Source organism: Caretta caretta, chromosome 2 (assembly GCF_965140235.1).
Source record: "Caretta caretta isolate rCarCar2 chromosome 2, rCarCar1.hap1, whole genome shotgun sequence".
Taxonomy (NCBI): Eukaryota; Metazoa; Chordata; order Testudines; family Cheloniidae; genus Caretta; species Caretta caretta.
The window spans coordinates 178,912,187-178,936,444 of record NC_134207.1 but is presented as its reverse complement, the minus strand read 5'-3'; the positions used below and the strand labels follow the sequence as shown (position 1 = coordinate 178,936,444).

Below are 24,258 nucleotides of genomic sequence, written 5' to 3'. Positions count from 1 at the left end.
AATTCCTTTGCTAAACCTGTGTTCCTTGCTTTCTTGCCACATTGAAATACTTGTTTAACCCCTTCAGGGACAGAGAGACCACAGCCTCAGCAGAGCTCTAGGGGAGCTTGTGTACATGACTGATAGTTGGGAGCTTGGGTGGTTTGAGGCACAGGTTTCAGGGTCTAGGGTAGTTGCATTGCAGTCCCATGGAAAGGATCAGACAAAGAGTCTGAGCCTGGAAACGTGCCTAACAAACCCAAAGCTAGAAACAGTGGCCATAATTCTGTCCAGACCCAGCTGGCTTGAAAGCACATGGGGCCCAGTGATGGAGTCCACTCGCAACAGACTGCTGGTCATACTGAGAGGTACTGTGCCAGATTGTAACAATGAGATTCTTATGCCCTCCTTTGAACCATTGGTTATTACTGGTGAGAAGATAAAATGGTCTAGCTTAGTCTAATCACTCTGTAATATACAAAATGTCCGCTTTCCTCTCACTTACATTGATGTAAGTAAGTAGTAACTCCACTGAAGTGAGCACAGGTAACATCAGTCTAAACCTGTGAGAGGAGAATCAAACCCAGATCAACTGGTCTGACTGAAGTAGATGGGAGTGTTGCTGTTGATTTTAATAGTGGATGAAATCCTGGCTCTATCTGCAGAAGTGATCTGACCCTTCCTGAGATACCCATAAGGGTCAGGCCAACATTATAGCTTTCTTGTTTTAAAATTACAGCCAAACTTTATTTAAACTTTTACATAAAACCTGCTGAAACGAGCTGAATTCCAATGACAACAAAATGGAATGGTTAAAAAAAGTCCAGCTTTTCAATTACAAAAAAATTGCCAGCCAAAATCTTTGTTTGCAACAGCACATCTGCTCTGCCTTGGAAATATCTCTAGTGCAAGCTTTAGAATAAACCCTTAATTGACTGAATTTTGGAATATCAGTGAAATGTCTATTTTCCCTGGAAAGAAATAGAGACGTTACCCCCAAAATCTGGAATAGCCTGAAACCCCTTTTCAAATACTCCAAGGAAGGTATTTTGTGACCTGCTCAGTGACCCTCCCACTCATTGAAAAACACACGGGACATTAAAAGTAAAACAACAAAGTACTTTTCTGTTTACAAAAATGATTTTCTATGTAGAAAAGAAAAAAATTAAGATTTCTCTTTTCTGGCCTCTGCATGGAAACTTAAGGGAAGGAGGGGCACAAGGGTCAAGCACAATGGGAGTTCTTGCATTCAATCTTGCACTATTAAATCCATGGGTGTCTTGCCACTATGAGCAGGCTGGGACCAAGGAATGCTTGAGCACCTCAGGGCTCTGAGTGCTAATAGGGGTTTGTGTGGAAGAGGGTAGGAGGGCAAGGAAGGGGAGAGAGCAGGATCAAGCCTCATCCCACCCCTGTGGAGCTGGCTGAATGCAGAGTGGCACTTTCACTGCACTCACTTTAAAGATAGTGCAGTGTCTGTGTGCTTCCCCAGAGCAACAGGAGACACTGTGTACAATGCCTCACAATGCTCCAACTGGGCGTGCTGCATCACTCCCAATGAAGGACGATTATTTAATGCCACAATCTAGCCCAGAGTGTTCAAATTGATGGTAAGGGCTTACGGAAGATTTCCCTTCCTCTGCTGGAATTCACTCCCCTCGCTAGATATGGCTACCTGATCCTTGCTAGGAATAATGCATCACTGGACCTTAAAAAGGTATTACTGATTTCTTTAAAACGTGATTTAGAATTTACCAAACAAAATGAAGAGGATTTTCAAATCTTTTAGTAGAGCTCTATTTCAAATCCTCTTTCAACTGCCACAAATTAATTCAGCCAATAAAAAAAGAAACAAAGCAGCACTGTTGCTTTTAGGAATACTGTGTTCTGACCATTCACTCAATAAAAACGCACGTCAGGGAGGTTCAGACATCCTTACTCACACTTTGATCTACTCTGAATCATCATTCTTCTGCTCTTGTGCCCTTGAGCACACTGCATATTACACCCCCAACATATGTTCCTGCCAACAAAGCCCTTCTCTTTATATCTATCTGCTGCTTACATTCAACTCAGCCACAGATAAGATACTGTGCAAACAAAAATCAGTGCTGGGTATAAGATTTCGATTGACAGATACTTTCTTTTAAACATTTTATATAAAAACAATAAAAATAAGCATATTATATATATATATATATATATACATACACACACACACACACGCACGCACAAGAAGGAAATAGCAAACAAACAAAATTCAACATTCATTATTTGTAAAACCTGAAAAAAAAAATGAAAACCAACCCTGAACATGCAGCTATCACACAAGGCATCAATTATTAAAATGACTAAATAGATAAATAAGTGAGAACATAACCTATGAGTATCGTGGATTAATACACACAAAACTGACCGCACATTCTCATTCTTTCCAAGCCAGTCATTTTTTTTCCATTAATGCAGTAGTAGAAAGGACAAATATTATCTAAATGTTGCAGATCCTAGTTATACGTCTGTTTTTAAAAAATGAAAAGGACTCTTTATCTTGCTTGGCCTGTATCAAAAATACACCAGAAAAGTGCAAACATAATATTTTTATCAATACCCAATAATCTGTTCTTTCCCCATATTGCTGTAGACCCCATAGACCAAATTCAGATGTAACCTGAGATAATGGGAGTTGTACCTTAGGGCTAAATTTGGCCTTGTGACTATGATTCTTGCCTCCTGACTATAGTTTTTATGTTATATTTATTGCTATATTCTTCATGTGTGTATGTATACATGTACAATGATCTATGGCTAGGCTTTCAGCTCGTGGCTTCCCATTTGTATGTGCGTACACATCTGTCTCAGCATGAACTCACAATGTCCAGGGATTATTTATTTCTATTCGCATTCAATATTTTTCAGATACTGATAACTCTTATGTGTTTTTTCAATACTGAAATTAAGAAGATTAGTGCCTTTCCTAGGCTGTGTGCTGTCTCTTAACTGCTGTCATGAGAAAGATAAATTACTTTTAAAATGGTAAAATAATTTGTACCAATGATGAATGGTTAGCAATTCATATTTAATATCAATTGCTTGTTCTTGGTAATTGGATCACTTACTTTTTAATCACTAGACATGATGAAATAATTGAGTTACTTAGTAAAATCTGTGGTAAATAATCCAGGTCTTGAGGTTTGTATCTTTCCCCTGAAAACTTCACATGGATGAAATCGACTCCCTCTTTCCATGCAGAAGAGCCACCTTCCATGGATCTTGCAAGGGCTCTTAGCAAGATTAGGGATCCACACATGGAGAAGGGCAAGCCTGAAGGCAGCAGGCCAGGCATGGGAGGGAACAAGTCTGCCCCTACCTACTCTGAGTAATTTGCTTTAAACATTATAAAAGCCTGAAGAAGTGGAGATCTTCCAAGATGTGATGCTCCCACTGATGGGTGTTTCCAGGGGCAGCAGGGAATCAGAATCCCTAATGGCACAGCATCCATGAAAACAGGCTGCCAGGGAGTCCAAAGCCAGCAGAAAGCCATGGCTAGGGTTCAGAGGAACAGGGTTGCTGTGTGTGTGTGGTGGGCCCTTAACTCCAGTTGCTCCCTTGTGATCGACACATTCTGGGGCTGACTTTCTTGTGTTCCAAATGGAGATCCCTGCTCAATCTATGAGAAATTTCCGTACCTGTGGCTTGAGCTGAACAATCCGGCCTGGCTCCTAGTATTTTATTACTCAAGAGGGGAGGGGGTTTTTCCAAGGAGGTTCTCAGAGGAATTATCTGAGTTCATTAGTAAGTCTTATCCAAAAGACAAATTCTAAGAAATGAAATGACTAACTTTAAGTAATTTATGTTTTGGGTATGTGTGTGATAGGAGCTCATGTGTCAGCCACAGAATGTGTGAGCTTTCCTACAGCTCTTCTGAAGACCAGCTGTCATTTCCATGCCAGATCAAAGATCAAAGAGACAGGGCTTGACTCCGTCAATTTGCATCCGCAAATAACTGCAGGTAAATCATCTACATGCCTTTGTGTACCTTGCAAATAATTTAGGGGTGCAAAAAGGGAAGTTGATTTAGGATTTATTTAAAAATCAGGACCATTAAACCCAAAATTGATTAAAGCCAACTACAACTCTGTGGCTTTTGAAGAGCTCAGAGATAAAAACCCCCAGAGAGCCCTGAAGGCACTTGATACTAGAGAGGCTTGAGGGAAGGAAGGACCCCAGACATCAGATGAAAACTATAGTAAACAGGGAAATTTTATCCACTCCCTTAATCCTCTACTCTAAGACAGTCCTAATACAGGTTGAATAGATGCAGTGAAATATAGCCAGAATGATACAGAAATGCAGGCGAGGTGTAGCATTCTCTTATTAGCATCTCAAATATTCTACACGTATTTAACACAATTACCTTATTCCTTCCAATGGTCACCAGAAAAGAGCAAGAGCCATAGAGGGACAAGAAGGGCCTGAATAGGCTAAAGCCAAGAGATTTAGGAAGCACCACAGAGCCCAGGGAGGTGCATGAATTCTGTAGAAACTCTTTTCTTTTAGGAATGTGCATTATTAAAATTCAGAAATGATCTTCTTACATTAAAATGAATGAAAAAAAATGGTCAAAGATAGTCATTTGACTACACATAGTTTGAAGCATGCAATGATCTGCTAGGGCTTTTCCACATTTAACTTCTAGAATCCTGAGATTCCAATGTCATGGAGTAAAATTAAGTTTATTACTAGAGTTCATACCATGACAGCTTACTGCCAAATAAAAGAGAAAAATCCTTTTAATTAGAGATTAAGTGTTTCAGTTTGTCTACTTCCTGAGACTCATGATGCTGGTCTGCTGTACTTATATCTTTGAAAATAGCTACCAGTGTAATCTGTTCTGATAAGGATATCAGCCATCTCATCAAAAATGTATCCATAATTAAAGAGCAACTGATGCAGGCTCTGTAATTCTGCTCAGAATTTCAAACTTCTGTTTCTGCCTACCACATCAACTAACAGTATTTCCTGACTGTTGAAACACATCTAAGTATGACTAATTATTAATTATTTATTGCTATTACTGTAGTACCTGGGAACCTCAGTCATGGACCAAAATCCCATTGTGCTAGGCACTGTGCAAACACAGAACAAAAAGACAGTCCCTTCCCCAAATATGCCAAGTTATGGTATACATTCTCTGTTAATATGGTTAGAAAGTGCTGACTTATCTCCTATGTATAAGTCCTTATACTAAAAGGTAACAATTGTTTGTTTTGTTATTTATTTGTTGAATTCCAACAATGTGTTCAGCACAGTAAAATACACAAAAAGACAGTACCTGCCTTGAAGAACTAACAATTCAAGAACAGTTGTACTATTCAGCAAGTGCAATTGTGATAAAGTAGCAGAATTCCCATATATGCCTCAAATGTCAGTTACAAGATATCATCATCATTTTACAGTGGAGGCACTGACCAGTTCAAGAACTATACACTAATCTGTTATTTGCTGTGCAGTGAATACTCAACTCATACGTGTGTGGGCTGGAATGTTGCAGTTTCAACAAATGCAAATTTTGGCATTAGGTTGAAGAATGGTCAGCAGTTTCCTCATCACTGAGGTGACTGGACAATCTTCTGCTGGTTTTTCTAGGAGCTCATCTAAACCTTTCAGCACAGCTACAAGCATAGGGCAACACAGAGCTCGACAGCCCTGGGAGGAGTATTAGGGCACAGGTGTCTCTCTGAAGTACAATTCCTCTGGCACTCCCCGTTCTCTGCGGATGGAGGAGCGTACTGCATGGTGCGGGGGGGAGGAAATGAGGGGGAGATGAAGGGAGGGGATTACTCCTGACTCACTACACATTGTGCTCAGTTGCTCGCTTTTGGGTGAGCAGTCTGTGTTCCCCACCCACACCCAGAACAAGCTCCACATAAAAAAGTGTTGTATGGCCAACAAGGGAAGAAGGGATTCTTTCCCTTTATTGCCCTGTGTGGCCATTCAGAACCCGGGCACAATTTAGCCCAGTGTAAATATGGGGTGTTGTTACCTTTACGAAATAATAGGTTTATTCTTTGCATAATCTTAGTATAGTACATTTACAGCAATTCCTCTTTACATATTCAATATCACAGTCCCTTGTATGGCATTTGTAACAAGAGCTGCTATATGTCTGCCTTGGCAAAAAAGATCATTTTGTGCTCAATAGGATTCCCAACAAGTATGCCATTTGCCACAAGTTGTGATTATGTCACTTTTCTTGACATGATCACTGGGAAGGTACTGAGCCACCAAACTTACTTCATTCATCACATTGAAAGTCTCTTGAGCTCCATTTATTACCAAATTTAGATGACAAGCAACATGACGAGAAACAGACTAGTATTGCCGATAAAGCGAATCAAGAACTTTCATGTAAAGTTAAAGTAAATTCGGTGCAAAGAGTAGTCTTCATTAAATAATGTAGTAAATAAAGTGGCAAAACATTAAAAAAATAAATAGAGATGAAGAGGAGGATTGTTGTCACCAGCACAGAAATCAAAGCTCCATGAAAATAATCATCCTACATTGAGGAAAGATGACCTGGCTAACAAGCAGCTGCATCAGAATTTCTCACTAAATATATGGCTGGTAATGCTTGGGGTCTGAGTAATGAGGATACAATACTAGCACCAGGCAATGCCAAAAGGAATTCGTATTCCTTCCAACTGTAAAATAGTTTGTTCTGATCTAGATACCAAGGAATGTCACATGCCTATTATATGACTTTTCTGTACAGTGCCTTGCACAATTATACAAACAATAAATGGTAAATAATAACTTGAGAATCACAATATAGGAGTAAAAAGAATGGCTCATCAGCAAGAATTTCCTAGCATATCCATGTCCTCTGAAACTTTGTTATGACTTGCAGTAACTGCAACAAGACATTCTTTGAGCACTGTTGCTAACTGGTCCATGTTAGAGCATCCTGGGGATGGGGCCGGATAAAGAATCAGGAAACCATCATCATCTCTCTAATGGCCTACTTCTTTTGCTATCCCCCAAGAATCAGGCTTCAAAGGTTTTCTAGAAGAGATAATTACAAAACAGACACCTCTCTGCAGGGAATAACTGTGTTCAGTCGGTTAGATTTACATGTCCACTAGGATTTAATTAATGACAGGTTTCAGAGTAACAGCCGTGTTAGTCTGTATTCGCAAAAAGAAAAGGAGTACTTGTGGCACCTTAGAGACTAACCAATTTATTTGAGCATGAGCTTTCGTGACGAAAGCTCATGCTCAAATAAATTGGTTAGTCTCTAAGGTGCCACAAGTACTCCTTTTCTTTTCACTAGGATTTAAACAACTCTGCTTTATCCCCGACGTTTGGCTGATGTGCAGTGAACTTCTGCGGAGAACATAGAAAACAACTTTGATCCCAAAAAGAGGAAATGATTTTTTCTTTGGTTGATGAAAGATAATGTATTATGCACCTGACAGTCAGAAAGGTGTGATAAACCTCAATGCAAAGACTTAGAGCCTGAGTCAGACTGACCGGGATTGAGAGGAAGGGATCCACTGCCTGAGCAGAAAGGTCTTCAGGCATTATGGCTGCAGAGGTCAAGTGCAGCGTTCACAAGTGGTAGCTTGTTCACCAGTGGCCTCTATTTGGGCATAATATTTTTGGGACACTGTCATTTGTGAAGGTGAGTCACAGAATGCAAGCCCTGTTTTTGCTTGTTCTGCGTGCTCAAATGGGAGTTTGTGCATGTGAAATACATCACTTGTCTGTATAAGGACTAGCATGGGAAAAATGTGTGCAAGGCTGCACGTATGTAATGAGGGGTCACACATTTTGAAATTCAGAGCTTAGACCACAATGTCTATGCAAGATGACAAATCAGAAATGAGGCACCATGATGAGAAAAATGATCTCTCATTGACCTGGTCTGTTGGACAAGCCACACAACTACACACTGATTTCCCCATTGAGTATTTAAAATTATTTCAAAACAGCCTATTTGTTTGAGAGTAGCAGCCGTGTTAGTCTGTATCCGTAAAAAGAAAAGGAGTACTCCTTTCCTATTTGTTTGGGGATCTTTTTACAAAAACTGTTAAAAAAATAAACACAAATATTAAGCCTGTTAAAAAATTACCTTTGATGGCAGCTAAATATCCTCTTAGCTCTCTCTGGAGCCTGGAACCTTCTGCCTGAAAAAAAAAAAAAAAAAAAAAACAGACATGAAAATAGAGGTTGTATATCCAGAATGTAGCTGAGCAAAATGCACATACCTCCAGAATGGGCATTTCCCCACATCGTCTCATGTGCTTTAAAATACATACATATAACAGTCATTTAAAATAACTGAAAGTGCCTCTAAAGCCTAATTAGCAATAAAAACCAATTTCAGAAAATATCCATCAGATGATGCCACATTATGACTCATTCTAAACATTACATACACCCTCTTTCTGGATGTGTGTACATGAATACACACAAGCAGATGTTGGCTCGTATAAATCTTATGTGCTACTTAAACTATAATTTGAGGTTTTAATTGGGGCATAGCCCTTGTGCTCCACACAAAGAATTCCAATTAGTAAGAATCACATATTTCAAAGCCAAGGTCTGATTGACATGTATGATATCCTATCTTTTCCCTAACAATGATGAACATGTAATTAATTAAAATCCCATAATCACCACCTGCTCTTGAAGTCAATGGAACTACGCCAATTTATACCAGTTGAAGATCTGGCCACCAACTGTAAATCTCATAATAGTTTGGCAAAGGGATTTCAAAAATAAATTTAGAAGAAGTTTTTTATTGGCTATTGTAAAAAAAAAAAAAAATTTACCCTTTAAATTTTTTCTAAAGGTCTTCTCAATCGTTATTGCACTATTAGCAATTTTTCAGAAAATTTTACTGCCATTGTGGCACTAAATAACCACAGAAATGTTACTGGAAACTTAATATCGTTCCAAAAGGACAAAGCAATCTTAAGAAAAATACTTTGGCAATAAAATCCTACAGTCTGCTCTGAAATCTTAACTGTTTCCTTTGCAGCTACATCAAAGGGATCTTTATCTATTATCAATATCCTTGAGAATCCCAAAGACCATACGTAAGAATACTGACTGGGTGTACTTTAGCGGTGATTGTAACACAGTTCATGCTTCACACTTCAGTGGCGTATTTACAAAAATCTGTCATATTTTAGTGCCCTTAAGCATATTTTAGATCCAAAAAGCTGTTCTTTAGGATGCTTTTCATATTCTGCAGAATTAGGAAAATCTTAAATGTATATTACTGCCTAATATCCTTTAAATAGTTCTTTTGAAGCTATTGTTTAAGAATATTAGCTTGCGGTCATATTTTCTCCTGTATGTCTGAGCACTGCCTAAATGAAGCATCAGTTGTGTGTTCTGAGCTTTAATCATGTTTTTAATATGAAAGTTAGGCGCCTCTCTTGGGAGCTATCTGAACATTCGGGGGAGGGGGGATCTCAGCTGGTGTACAATGAAGTCAGTGGTACTATGACACTTCACACCCATTGAGGATCCGCCCTTAGGTGCCTATAGTGCTCAGGTAAGGGGCACATAAGTGGCTGGGATAAGTGTCTCTTGTGATTTTGTCAGATTAGATAAATACACGTTTTAATACAAATTATTCTCACTAAAAAGGGTCACACACCTAGGAGCATTACATTCATTTAAAAAGGAAATAAATAAATGTACTGTTGGAGTGGGAGCCATGCAGATTAAAGTTGTTTGTTTTCAGCAGAATTGGGCACTACGGGTGGCTACAAATGCACAATTTTCCATACTGCCTCTAGATTGAAACTGGTGGGGAAGTTGCCATCACAGTATCAAGGAGGAGTGGGAGCTATGGGCCACACTACTTACCCAAGCCAGAGAGAGGAGGGGAGTTTGTCCTCTGCTTTTAGCAGAGAAAGAGGAGCTGTGCACTTCCTCCGATTTCACCCCACCACCAGGTCTCAACCCAGTTCTGGAAGGACAACCTGTCTAGTAAGAGGACAATTCAGTTCCCATTCATGGTTTCTTTGCAGAGACAGTTAGCATGGGTTCTAGTCCAATTGTAATAGTGGGAGTTTGGCTGTAGACACACGTCTACTAGGAACTACATTAAATCCACCGTCTTGTATTGCGAACAGATGGTTAGATGGTAAAGACTTTTGATCATTCATGAACTTGATGGATTTGACTCAGTGACAAACTGGAAGGTTCCATAGCCTTTACCAATCCGCTGAGCTATCCAGGTCCCATTTTAAGTACAATGTCTATGTACTGTTCAGAGGTAAACTACAGAATTGTATATGATGTGCTACCACTGTTGTGAAACAACAAGCACGTAACAAAAGGTGCAGTAGTGACAAGTTATTCAGGAACTAGTTTCCAATTCTAATTCCACATATTATTTTAGGGTAACATCACAAAAATTATGTAATATTTTATGATCAATCAGTAAATGTCATGAGTTGCCAGTGACCACTGGACAGAGACATATGAAAAAAGGTCATATTTGATCATATTGACAGTTAGCATTATCCTTCTATATGAAGAGTCAGAACTTACAATGTGCAGCGCTCTCAGTCTATGGTATTTTAGGGCTCAAGTCACTGAAGTATCTAAGCAACACAGAACTCCACCAGCAAATATTCTATAACACAGCCAGTTCCAGCTTTCATCATCAATAGCAAAAGACCCACAGACTTCAATGATAGGAGAATTAGGCCTTACTAGACAGAAAGGTAAATTTGCTTCAGAAATCCTCTGCCCTGTCAATCTTACAATGTAGCTATTGATGAAGATATATATAATTTGATCAGCTAACAAACTCTTTTTTCACATAGGGTAATCAATGAACTCCTCTTTTGTCCCTACCCTCTTTGGCATATTATTTTTCAATTTTGACCACATCTCATATTTTTCCCCTCTATCCTTTGAATGCTCCCATAGTCTTGTCTTACAATTTTAAAGAGTTTTCTTTTCTATTCTTCCAGATTATGCTTATGGTGCTAGAAGCCCTGGAACATTGCAACACCTCACACCAGACATGAAACCACAATTTAAACAATGCACTTAAGGATGAAATCTAGTGAAAGAAAAAAATACAACTACAGCAAAAGTAACCCACCCACCCCCACCAAATTTTATTGCTATAATGAATGTGCTATGACAGATATATGCCGAGGATTCCCCCTCCTTTCTGAGCCATCACACTAAAGCATTTGCTAGCTCTGAAATCGTTGTTGCATGAATTTGCATTAAGACAATCAGTCTATCAACTTTGTTAATTGAGATGTAGCTTCTTGAAGGCAAATGACTGCCATGTACCAGTCTGCTGCTGTACGCATCTGTAAACAGTGCGCCTAAAAGAGACTTTAAAAACAAATCATGTCCTATTTATTCTCAGGCACTGATGCCTATTTTATCCTTAACATTGTATACAATAAAAACATGACAGCAAACAAGTAATAGTTTTAGAATACAGAAAAACAGGAAAAAAACTCAAAAAGGATAGCAGAATCCTCACAATCCAGTTGTTTGATGTCAATGAGAATGTTACCATTAGGCCACACATTGTCAAAGTTAATATATATGTCCACAATAATCTCACAGGCAATCTCATTAGATTGCACATAATAGTGATATGGGATGCTCCACATACAAAATACTACCATTTGACCTATTCCGTACTAAAAAACCACCACAAAACTCTACTCTGATGTCAAAAACAGTAACTTACAATAATTATCCAAAACACCATTTTTATAAAAATCCTTGGTCTTGTGGTCGCATCACCCTTCTTCTTCTCTTTTATTCACCAACCCTGGTGTCCTATTTTATAAGCATCAATATCCTGTGGTCAACAAAGGCATGAGCACCTCAGGGCAGAGGTCAAACACAGGCAAAATGTTGAGGGAGACCAGGAAAATTCTTGACTGTTAAGGAGCGCCTAACCCTCCATAGCCATGGGGCTCCATGGTCCCTTAAACCATTAATCAGCCCTTTTAATGAAAAATATAAATATGGTACAGCAGGTAGGCATATTTTGAATCATAGATTAAAACACTAAGGGCCAAATTCAGTCACTTGAGGGATAAAATTGGCATAAGACTCTGGAAACTTTTCTAGATGTGGAGGAAGAAAATTAGAAGTGGAGCTGCCAACAGACACATTAGGAATGCCTTTTTCCACCCTACCCCCCCGCTCCCATTTAGAATGTGAAAGTCACCTCTTTGTGAATTTAGGAAAATTCCTTCGTATCAGCTTATGGAATTGTTTCAAAGCATCATTGGTTCACACTGTCACTGAACAAGGAAGATAGGGACATGATTTTCTTAATCATTTCATTTACAAGATGCAGCTGCAGTGCAATTTATGCAGTGAGGCTGGAAGTATCATGTACTTTATTTCTGAAAGAAATAAATCACCTGAACTTGATGAGAGTCCAGAGCATTGTCTACCACCTGATTGCCACAGGTGCAGATTTGTTAAACTGAGAGACAGAATTACAAAAGGGTTAATCATTTATAAAAAGAAAAGGAGTACTTGTGGCACCTTAGAGACTAACCAATTTATTTGAGCATGAGCTTTCGTGAGCTACAGCTCACTTCATCAGATGTTTACCGTGGAAACTGCAGCAGACTTTATATACACACAGAGAATATGAAACAATACCTCCTCCCACCCCACTGTCCTGCTGGTAATAGCTTATCTAAAGTGATCAACAGGTGGGCCATTTCCAGCACAAATCCAGGTTTTCTCACCCTCCACCCCCCACACAAATTCACTCTCCTGCTGGTGCTAGCCCATCCAAAGTGACAACTCTTTACATAATCAAGTAGGGCTATTTCCTGCATAGATCAAGGTTTTCTCACATCCCCCCCACCCCCATACACACACAAACTCACTCTCCTGCTGGTAATAGCTCATCTAAACTGACCACTCTCCAAGTTTAAATCCAAGTTAAACTAGAACATCTGGGGGGGGGGGGGTAGGAAAAAACAAGAAGAAACAGGCTACCTTGCATAATGACTTAGCCACTCCCAGTCTCTATTTAAGCCTAAATTAATAGTATCCAATTTGCAAATGAATTCCAATTCAGCAGTTTCTCGCTGGAGTCTGGATTTGAAGTTTTTTTGTTTTAAGATAGCGACCTTCATGTCTGTGATTGCGTGACCAGAGAGATTGAAGTGTTCTCCGACTGGTTTATGAATGTTATAATTCTTGACATCTGATTTGTGTCCATTTATTCTTTTACGTAGAGACTGTCCAGTTTGACCAATGTACATGGCAGAGGGGCATTGCTGGCACATGATGGCATATATCACATTGGTGGATGTGCAGGTGAACGAGCCTCTGATAGTGTGGCTGATGTTATTAGGCCCTGTGATGGTGTCCCCTGAATAGATATGTGGGCACAATTGGCAACGGGCTTTGTTGCAAGGATAAGTTCCTGGGTTAGTGGTTCTGTTGTGTGGTATGTGGTTGTTGGTGAGTATTTGCTTCAGGTTGCGGGGCTGTCTGTAGGCAAGGACTGGCCTGTCTCCCAAGACTTGTGAGAGTGTTGGGTCATCCTTCAGGATAGGTTGTAGATCCTTAATAATGCGTTGGAGGGGTTTTAGTTGGGGGCTGAAGGTGACCGCTAGTGGCGTTCTGTTGTTTTCTTTGTTAGGCCTGTCCTGTAGTAGGTAACTTCTGGGAACTCTTCTGGCTCTATCAATCTGTTTCTTTACTTCTGCAGGTGGGTATTGTAGTTGTAAGAAAGCTTGACAGAGATCTTGTAGGTGTTTGTCTCTGTCTGAGGGGTTGGAGCAAATGCGGTTGTATCGCAGAGCTTGGCTGTAGACGATGGATCGTGTGGTGTGGTCAGGGTGAAAGCTGGAGGCATGCAGGTAGGAATAGCGGTCAGTAGGTTTCCGGTATAGGGTGGTGTTTATGTGGCCATTGTTTATTAGCACTGTAGTGTCCAGGAAGTGGATCTCTTGTGTGGACTGGACCAGGCTGAGGAGACAGGCCAGTCCTTGCCTACAGACAGCCCCGCAACCTGAAGCAAATACTCACCAACAACCACATACCACACAACAGAACCACTAACCCAGGAACTTATCCTTGCAACAAAGCCCGTTGCCAATTGTGCCCACATATCTATTCAGGGGACACCATCACAGGGCCTAATAACATCAGCCACACTATCAGAGGCTCGTTCACCTGCACATCCACCAATGTGATATATGCCATCATGTGCCAGCAATGCCCCTCTGCCATGTACATTGGTCAAACTGGACAGTCTCTACGTAAAAGAATAAATGGACACAAATCAGATGTCAAGAATTATAACATTCATAAACCAGTCGGAGAACACTTCAATCTCTCTGGTCACGCAATCACAGACATGAAGGTCGCTATCTTAAAACAAAAAAACTTCAAATCCAGACTCCAGCGAGAAACTGCTGAATTGGAATTCATTTGCAAATTGGATACTATTAATTTAGGCTTAAATAGAGACTGGGAGTGGCTAAGTCATTATGCAAGGTAGCCTGTTTCTTCTTGTTTTTTCCTACCCCCCCCCCCCAGATGTTCTAGTTTAACTTGGATTTAAACTTGGAGAGTGGTCAGTTTAGATGAGCTATTACCAGCAGGAGAGTGAGTTTGTGTGTGTATGGGGGTGGGGGGGATGTGAGAAAACCTTGATCTATGCAGGAAATAGCCCTACTTGATTATGTAAAGAGTTGTCACTTTGGATGGGCTAGCACCAGCAGGAGAGTGAATTTGTGTGGGGGGTGGAGGGTGAGAAAACCTGGATTTGTGCTGGAAATGGCCCACCTGTTGATCACTTTAGATAAGCTATTACCAGCAGGACAGTGGGGTGGGAGGAGGTATTGTTTCATATTCTCTGTGTGTATATAAAGTCTGCTGCAGTTTCCACGGTAAACATCTGATGAAGTGAGCTGTAGCTCACGAAAGCTCATGCTCAAATAAATTGGTTAGTCTCTAAGGTGCCACAAGTACTCCTTTTCTTTTTGCGAATACAGACTAACACGGCTGTTCCTCTGAAACCTGTTAATCATTTATGTAATTCTAAGCCTAACAGAAAATTGTCATTTCATAACTAAATATGTCTGTTACAACAGTTCAAATTAAAGCATTTCCTATATCAATTGGCTGACATGCTTTATTGAAATATGCAGTTATTAGTCTTAGCAAAAAAACCTAGGCTGTCATCAAGAGCTCTAATTTGCATACATTTTAGATAGGGATTGACATTCTTTAGAGACATCAAAGTATGACTTTAAAGAACTGTTAACACCAGGGAAAGCTTGAAAAAATATGAAGGGCCAAATCCTACCCATTGGTATGCACAGGTAACTCAATGGGAGGTATATGCGCATATCAAATGAAAAAAATTTACACCAACCCTGTTTTCAACATTATTTTCTATCCATCTAGGCTTGTGTATGGTTCCTATCACTGTGGTATCTGACTGCCTCCCCAAATTAGGAAGTGCACTCAATGACATATTCTTCTGTTTTTCTCTTTTTATTTTTCTTTGGTGATGTTACTGTAAGAAGTCTAGGTTGAGAGAGGTAGGTTTTGAATGATAGAATCATGGAGTTTAAGGCCAGAAGGGACTACCAGATGATCCAGTCTGACCACCTGTGTACCACACGCCTCTGACACCACCCAGCACCTGCACACCGAACCCAGCAACTGAAATCAGAGCATTGGGAGATGAAGCTATTGTGTGCTACAACAAGTCTTTAAACCACGAATCGAGGACTTCAAGAGCTCAGACATAGGTGAGAGGTTTTTCGCAGGAGTGGGTGGGTGAGATTCTGTGGCCTGCGTTGTGCAGGAGGTCAGACTAGATCATCATAATGGTCCCTTCTGACCTTAATATCTATGAATCTAAGCACACCAATGCCCAAGACCCACAATAGCAGGGAAATGATTAAGTGAGAGATACCCAGATGATTCTAGCAAGCAACCCACGCCCCAGGCTGGAGACAAAGGAAAAAAACTGGCAATGTCACTGCCAATCTGATATAGGGGAAAATTCCTTCCTGATGCCCCTTATGGCAATCAGTTAGACCCTGAGCATGTGATCAAGAACGAGCCAGGCAATCAGCTGAGAGAATTCTCAGTACCACCTCAGAGTGCCAACTCACCCTGTCCAGTGTCCCCTCATCTCAAGTTTGGTCCTTTCCGATGCTTCAGAGGAAGACAAAAAACAAAAGCAAACCCACAACAGAATATGCAAGGGAAAAAAATCCACTTTGGACCTCTGCAGGCCAAGAGCTATGTAGTATAAGATTTTAGGAACATAAGATATAAACCGGAAGAGACCTGCCAGGGCTACTGAGCTCAGCCCTCCTTCCCCACAGGCAACTCCAGCATACAATCATAAATTTGTCAAGCTCTCTCTTAAAACTAATTAAGTTGTTTGGCTCCACAACTCCTAGTAGGAGGCTGTTCCAGAACCTCACTCCTCTGATTAGAAACCTTCCTTTATTTATAGCCAGTTTGTATCCATTTGCTCTTGTGCCATCATCATCTTTTAGCTTAAATAGCTCTTCTTCCTCCTTGGTATTTACCTCCCCCCCGATGTATTTGCACAGATCAATCGTAGTCCCGTCCCCCCCAGCCTTGATTTTACTAGGCTAAATAAAGCAAACTTTTTTAGTCTCCTCTCATAAAATAGGTTCTTCATTCCCCTGATAATCCTAGTAGATCTTCTTTGTACCTGTTCCACTTTGACGTCATCTTTCTTGAACATGGGTGACCAGAATTGTACACAGTATTCCAAATGAGATCTTATCAATACCTTGTTCAATGGCATTAATAGTTCTCTATCTGAACTGGAAATAGCTCACACAATCCATACCAGGATCTCATTTGCCTTTTTGGTAACCACATCATATTAGTGAGTCATCGTGATCCTGTGATCAACTACCATACCCAAGTCTCTTTCCTCCTCTGTTGCTTTCAACTCACGAGCCCCCAGCTCATAGGAGACATTTTTATTATTAAACCCTAGATGCACGACCTTGCATTTTGTACTATTAAAATTCATCACACGTCTGTTGCTCCAGATAGCAACGCTATCCGGATCTTACTGTATAATATTCCAATCCTCCTCTCTATTGACGATGCCCCCCCTGCCCCACATAGTACGATCAGTAAATTTAATCAGCGCAGTCCTACTTCTTTTGCCAAGGTCAGTAATAAAAATAATAACATAAGTCCCAAGATCAATCTTGGAGGAACTCCACTAGTAACCTCCCTCCAGTACGCACATCACAACCTTTCAGCACAATCCATTTTAGTCAGTTCCTTTACTGTGTTACAATTCTTGTACTAATCCCTAACTTCTCTAACTAATAATTTCCTGTGTGATCCCATGTCACCTGTTTTAATGAAGTCAAACTGATTAATTTGAGAACTTGTCTGAAATTAACAAGATGAAATTCAATAAAGACAAGTGAAAAGTACACTTAGGAAGGAAAAATCAAATCCAGAACTACACAATGGAGAACAACTGGCTAGGCAGTAGTACTGAAAAGGATTTGGAGGTTATAGCGGATAACAGATTGAATAGGTCAACAATGCGATTCACTTGTGAAAAGGCTAATGTCATTTTGGGTTGTATTAACAAGGGGATTGATTGTAAGACATGTCCCATTCTTCTCAGCACCGGTGAGAAGCTGGAGGCCTGTGTCCAATTCTGAGCACCGCACTTTAAGAAAGATATGGACAAATTGGAGAGAGTCCCAGGAAAGAGCAACAAATATGATAAAAAGTTTAGAAAACCTGATCAATGAGGAAAAGTTAAAAAACTGGGCATATTTAAACTTAAAAAAAAAAAAAGAAGACTGAGGGGTGGGGGATAACGGTCTTCAGATATGTTAAGGGCTGTGTGACAAGATGGCCGATGTTAGTCTGGTGGGTCCTGCGCTTTTCTTGGCAGGGAGCTAAGATGCCACCCCTTAGCTCTGTTCTTGGGGTGTCAATGGCCCTGCTAGTGGCCTAGGAAGGTGCTAAAGGAGGGAAGTGGGGAAGGGGTCTGGGTTTGCTCCTCACTCTGAGCCCCAGCCCCTCTCAATCCCTGCGGGTTCTTACCCTCTTCCCCCTTGGGTGGGGTACCTGAAGTCCTTATATGCTGGAGCAGGGTCTCCCTTACTTTGATTCTCTGATTTTCCAAGTCTCACAGCACTCCTCCAAGCTCCAGTCCTTTCTCCTTCCTCCTCCTCTGTCTGCCTGAAGCAGGGGGTTTTATTAGGTTCCTAACAGGGCCTTAATTGATTGCAGGTGCTCCAATTAACCTGCAGCCACCTTCCCTAGGCTACAGGAAACCACACCTTAATTAGCTTTGAGCTTATATATTTCCCTTCTAGCACTCTCCCATTGCTCCTTGGTCTTCCTGTATCACAGTTGTTACAAAGAGGACAGTGATCAGTAGTTCTCCCTGTCCGCTGACGGCAGGATGAGAAGTGATGGGCTTAATCTGCAGCATGGGAGATTTAGGTTAGATATTAGGGGGAAAATATAACTGTAAGGATAGTTAAGCACTGGAATAGGCTTAGGTGGTGAAATCCCCATCATTAGAGCTTTTTAAGAATAGGTTAGGCAAACACCTGTCAGGGATGGTCTAGGTATAGTCGTCCTGCCTCAGCATAAGGGGCTGGACTAGATAACCTCTTGAGATTCTTTCCAGACCTACATTTCTATGGTTCTATATTAAATCTACTACCTTTCCATTATCTAAAATGTCAATTATCTTCCCTAAGAAGGAAATCAAGTTAGTCTGGCACAATCTCCCTTGGTAAACTCATGTGGCATGACATCAACTTTTCCATTTTCCTCCCTAGATTTAATTATTCTTTCCTTCAAAATTTCTTCTAAAGCCATGCATGCTATTGATATCAGACTAATGGGTCTGTAATTGCCCAGATCTGTTGTTTCCCCTTTCTTCAACATAGGTGCAATGTTAGCTGTTCTCCAGTCATATAGTACCACCTCCGAATAGATAGATTTATTGATAATCCTTGCTACTAGACTAGCAATCTCATGTGCCAATTCTTTCAGTGTCCCGGGTTGCAAATTATCCAGTTCATCCTCTCCCTTCCTGCTCCCACCTAATTTCAGTGCTTGAGCCTTTTTCATCTACTTCAGGTCAGGTAATTTCTATTTCTATACATGCCTTTCAATCGTCAGGCCTGTCTTCATGCCCTGAGTTTTCATCCTTATTGTAACCTGAGGCAAAATATTCATTTAGTTTTTGGACCACAGATTATCTTTAATCTCTACCCGATTCATACTGCAGAATAGCCCAACCTCATTCTTCTTCATTCTCTTTTTATTTCTATAACTAAGAAACCTCTTATTTATTTTAATTTCCTTGGCAAGATCTACTTCAGCTTGACTTGTAACAATTCTCACTTTATTCCTCCATTTTTGGATCTTTAAGATGTAGCTTTCTTTGCTGATCAATCTGTTTTCTCTTCCCTATAGCCTCTTTGCTACTCCTCATAACCTTTTTGAGGTGGATATTCCTCCAGTTCGGTATAAAGCCCTTCCCTACATGTTTTTTCCCCTTGCTTGGGATGCAAATTGTAGGTAGTTTCTGTATCCTTGACTTAAAGAAATGCTAAGCCTCTTCCACATTTAAGTCCTTCACACTTTAGTTGACTTCTCAAACTAATTCCCTTTTTTCTCAAAGTTCACCCTTTTGAAATGAATAAAAGCCATAGTTGTCAACCTGGTTTTGATTACCCAGCCATTTAATTTAAATGTAATCGACTCATGATCACTTGAAACAAGATTATTTGATGAAGAAAATTGTCAGCTATCACATTCAGGAATAACTGAGCCCTACCATTATTAATAGCATTTATCTTCCAGTTTATATCCAGGAAGTTATATTGTCCCATTATGACATAATTCCAAGTAGTATTTCTCTCTCAAATAACTTTAAAGAACTCTCTATCCATGTCAGAGTCTGAGCCTGGGGGACACTATAGAAGCATTTTTGCAATCCTTTCCCAAAGTCATTTAGACCTCAACAGATTCTGTTTTATACTATCACTTCTCATTTCTTTATAGTTTACCACATCGCTGATATACAACACTGCCCCACTACCTTCAGTTCTATCCCTCTCAAGCAGTACATACCTGTCAATACCCATACTCCAGTCATGACTGCTATTCCACCATGTTTCTGTAATCCCTGTTTTAATGAGGAGAGCAGACACCTGCAGTAGAAGATGATCTTATAGCAGTGCTCAGTTCTTCTAAGTGTTACCTTCTCTCCCCCTACATCACCCCAGAGTTTCCAGTCTTGATTTTTGTAAAACAAACCTACATGCAAAGTCTAATATTAAAGACGTGGCATTCACATTGCTTGCACTTCCCTTATCCATTATATCCCACTAATGAATTATCTCATAAGATTCTTATTTCTTTATTATATATGAATGGGAAAAGTGTGGTGCTTCACAGTGTAACAGTCTGTGATTAGTGTAATGAAAGAAGTGGCAAATTCGGGCATCTGGAAGACGGAATGAGCTAATACAGAGAGAGCCTTTGTTCAAACACAAATATCTGGGATAATAATCTAAAGTAAAAACAAAACAAAACAAAAAAACTCCCCTTGACAATGTAGAAAAGGCACAAATGCACTAGTACATCTTAGAATATGAAACAGGTTTTCCTTGATTTGTCCTGATAGAAGTTAACCACAGAAGTCCATTTTTTTTCACATCTTATGTTTACTGCTTACCATATATTGTTCCAGTCAGGATATTCTACTCATGGTATTTTTTGGTCTCTAACGTCCATATCTTTTTCCTGTTTTCTAATGGAGATTACTAGAGATGTGAGCCTGCATTATTTATATACCTCAATCTTACACTGGAGTCAAAGGAAATGTTGAGTATGTGAGGAATGCAGGATCAGACTCTAAAGTGTGTGCCTGAATATAATCTATACCTACATGCAGTACTATATAGATCTGTATTTTCTATAATTGTACTTTGCCTCTGTCTGTAGCTATATTTGTATCCTACCTATATCTGTACCTATATGCATTTATGATCTTTATCTAAATGCTGTGTGTTAGTGGACTTCTTAACAAATGTACTTTTTATGTTCATTTGATTTAATATTTTTTAAACATTGAGTAATTGGCCCATGTTGGGGGGCAGTGTTAAAACATTTCATATCCCCCAGGGTAGATCTGCTGGATGGCATTCCCTCCATTTGTCAAAGCCCAGATGTAGATGAAGTCTAGTGTCTCAGTGGGCAGATATTTGAAGAGTTCCTGAAGTAACATACAACAGTATGTTTGATAAACACTGAATGATAGTTTGACTTAAAAAAATCACAGCAAGGTTTTGTCTTAGAGAAAGCAACTAACAAACACTCATTTAAAAAGGCTGAAATATAACAGGTAAACACAACCAAGAAGTGTCAAGATGCAATCTAAACTAACCTAATTTGATTAATTAAGCTTTCCATTTTAGATTTTGTCTGAGTGAACATCTAAAAAAAAAAAAACCCACCCAAACCCAACCAACTACTGTCTCATGTGAATTGTGGAATTCATTAGAGAATAGACAGGTATCTCCTGAAAAAATAAACCTATGAAAGTACAGATTCTCCACCTTACTGAGATCATACCTAGTTGGAAACTAGTGGGACTGATATGGGATTTAATTGTACACTAGGTCTCCTAGTAGTCCTGGTGAAATTCACAAACAGGGCGTTGTTTTTGAGTATTCATAGCTCATCACTGTGCCCATCATGATCATGCATACATTTTAGGACAAAAGGATTCCCAGTGGCAAGCAGGAATGCATTTCTCCTCCTTCCCTGATGACTTGCAGTGTTTATTCCCATCCTCATTGGGCTTAGTGGTCAGCAGACATCTCAGCTGTGCCACAGGCTTGCTCCAGGGAAAGTGTCCATTAGGTGAACAGGCTCTGGGTGTAATGTTCACATGATCCTTACTGGAATGCAGAGGACTTTCACTGATCACCAGTTTTGAGATTAGGGAAAAAAAATCCCCACTGGAGACGAGATATTCTTTGGAGAGTCTAGCTTTCTGCAGAGTATCCACTGGGAATCACTTTTGGCATCAGCTCTGTTTTAGGAAAGAAGGCTCCCTGAATGGAGATCTGTATTAACAGACAGAGGTATGGGAACCCTCATGTAATTACACATTTTTCTCACAAAATACTAAGTGTCAGGAGTTCTCTGCAGTTTTATGCTGAGATTTTCAAAACTGTAAGGGATTAATACCAGCTAATGGGAATTAGACTTCTAAATCACTCAGGCAGCTTTAAAAAATCTTGTTTATTGACTGGTCCCTTTTTCCATCCCAAGCCCAAGCACAGGAGTGAGTGCCAAGGGAAGGAGTGTGAAATGGGCTCCATACTCATCATGATGCAGTACAGATTTAAGATCCATATGTGGGGCACCAGGCATTCCCGCAAGAAAAAGGCTGCTGGAGAATTTCAGTTCAGATTGATTCCAGGTGACTAGGGTACATGTTGGTGTGCTCCTTCGCCTTCATACCTTTTAGTCTCTGACTGGTATTGAGAAAGGGGCCACAAGGACCCTTAGTTAGCTACCAAGTGATAGTTTGTTACTGTTCATTCTCTTAACAAAAAATGTGGGCTAAGAGCCAGATTCATAGCTGGTGTAAATCAGTGTAGCTACATTGCCTTTTCATCAGATGAGGATCAGGCCCTAATACTTTCACCAAACGATTTGTTTATTGAGTGGATTTTCCTACCACAGGGTGGCAGCAACAACAAATGGTAGCATAAAGCACATGAATGGAAACTCATGTGCTTCAGCATGGGAACAAATCTACACAGACACACCCCTGGAGCCCCGACCGGGGTATTCTATCTGCTACCCAAGATCCATAAACCTGGAAATCCTGGACGCCCCATCATCTCAGGCATTGGCACCCTGACAGCAGGATTGTCTGGCTATGTAGACTCCCTCCTCAGGCCCTACGTTACCAGCACTCCCAGCTACCTTCGAGACACCACTGACTTCCTGAGGAAACTACAATCCATCGGTGATCTTCCTGATAACACCATCCTGGCCACTATGGAGGTAGAAGCCCTCTACACCAACATTCCACACAAAGATGGACTACAAGCCATCAAGAACACTATCCCCGATAATGTCACGGCTAACCTGGTGGCTGAAATTTGTGACTTTGTCCTTACCCATAACTATTTTACATTTGGGGACTATGTATACCTTCAGATCAGCGGCACTGCTTTGGGTACCCGCATGGCCCCAACATTTTTATGGCTGACTTAGAACAACGCTTCCTCAGCTCTCGTCCCCTAATGCCCCTACTCTACTTGCGCTATATTGATGACATCTTCATCATCTGGACCCATGGAAAAGAATCCCTTGAGGAATTCCACCATGATTTCAACAATTTCCATCCCACCATCAACCTCAGCCTGGTCCAGTCCACACAAGAGATCCACTTCCTGGACACTACAGTGCTAATAAACGATGGTCACATAAACACCACCCTATACCGGAAACCTACTGACCGCTATTCCTACCTACATGCCTTCAGCTTTCACCCTGACTATACCACACGATCCATCGTCTACAGCCAAGCTCTGCGATACAACCGCATTTGCTCCAACCCCTCAGACAGAGACAAACACCTACAAGATCTCTATCAAGCATTCTTACAACTACAATACCCACCTGCGGAAGTGAAGAAACAGATTGATAGAGCCAGAAGAGTTCCCAGAAGTCTCCTACTACAGGACAGGCCTAACAAAGAAAATAACAGAACGCCATTAGCCGTCACCTTCAGCCCCCAACTAAAACCCCTCCAACGCATTATTAAGGATCTACAACCTATCCTGAAGGATGACCCAACACTCTCACAAATCTTGGGAGACAGGCCAGTCCTTGCCTACAGACAGCCCCCCAACCTGAAGCAAATACTCACCAGCAACCACATACCACACAGCAGAACCACTAACCCAGGAACCTATCCTTGCAACAAAGCCCGTTGCCAACTGTGCCCACATATCTATTCAGGGAACACCATCACAGGGCCTAATAACATCAGCCACACTCGTTCACCTGCACATCCACCAATGTGATATATGCCATCATGTGCCAGCAATGCCCCTCTGCCATGTACATTGGGCAAGCTGGACAGTCTCTACGTAAAAGAATAAATGGACACAAATCAGATGTCAAGAATTATAACATTCATAAACC

At 40.5% G+C, this 24,258-nt stretch overlaps 1 protein-coding gene across 8 annotated transcripts in view; it reads right to left on the bottom strand.

The window, feature by feature from the left end:
• AMPH (amphiphysin) overlaps positions 1-24,258 on the bottom strand; it is a 176,048-nt gene that overhangs the window by 66,049 nt on the left and 85,741 nt on the right. For 6 of the 8 annotated variants that reach the window (XM_048839155.2, XM_048839156.2, XM_048839159.2 and 3 more), the window contains exons 3-4: positions 23,731-23,799; positions 8,111-8,165 (exon numbers count right to left, since the gene is read on the bottom strand). In XM_048839155.2, the coding sequence (XP_048695112.1) occupies positions 8,111-8,165; positions 23,731-23,799 (124 nt within the window). The remainder of the gene's footprint in view (positions 1-8,110; positions 8,166-23,730; positions 23,800-24,258) is intronic. The other 2 variants (XM_048839152.2, XM_048839153.2) reach the window with 1 other exon arrangement.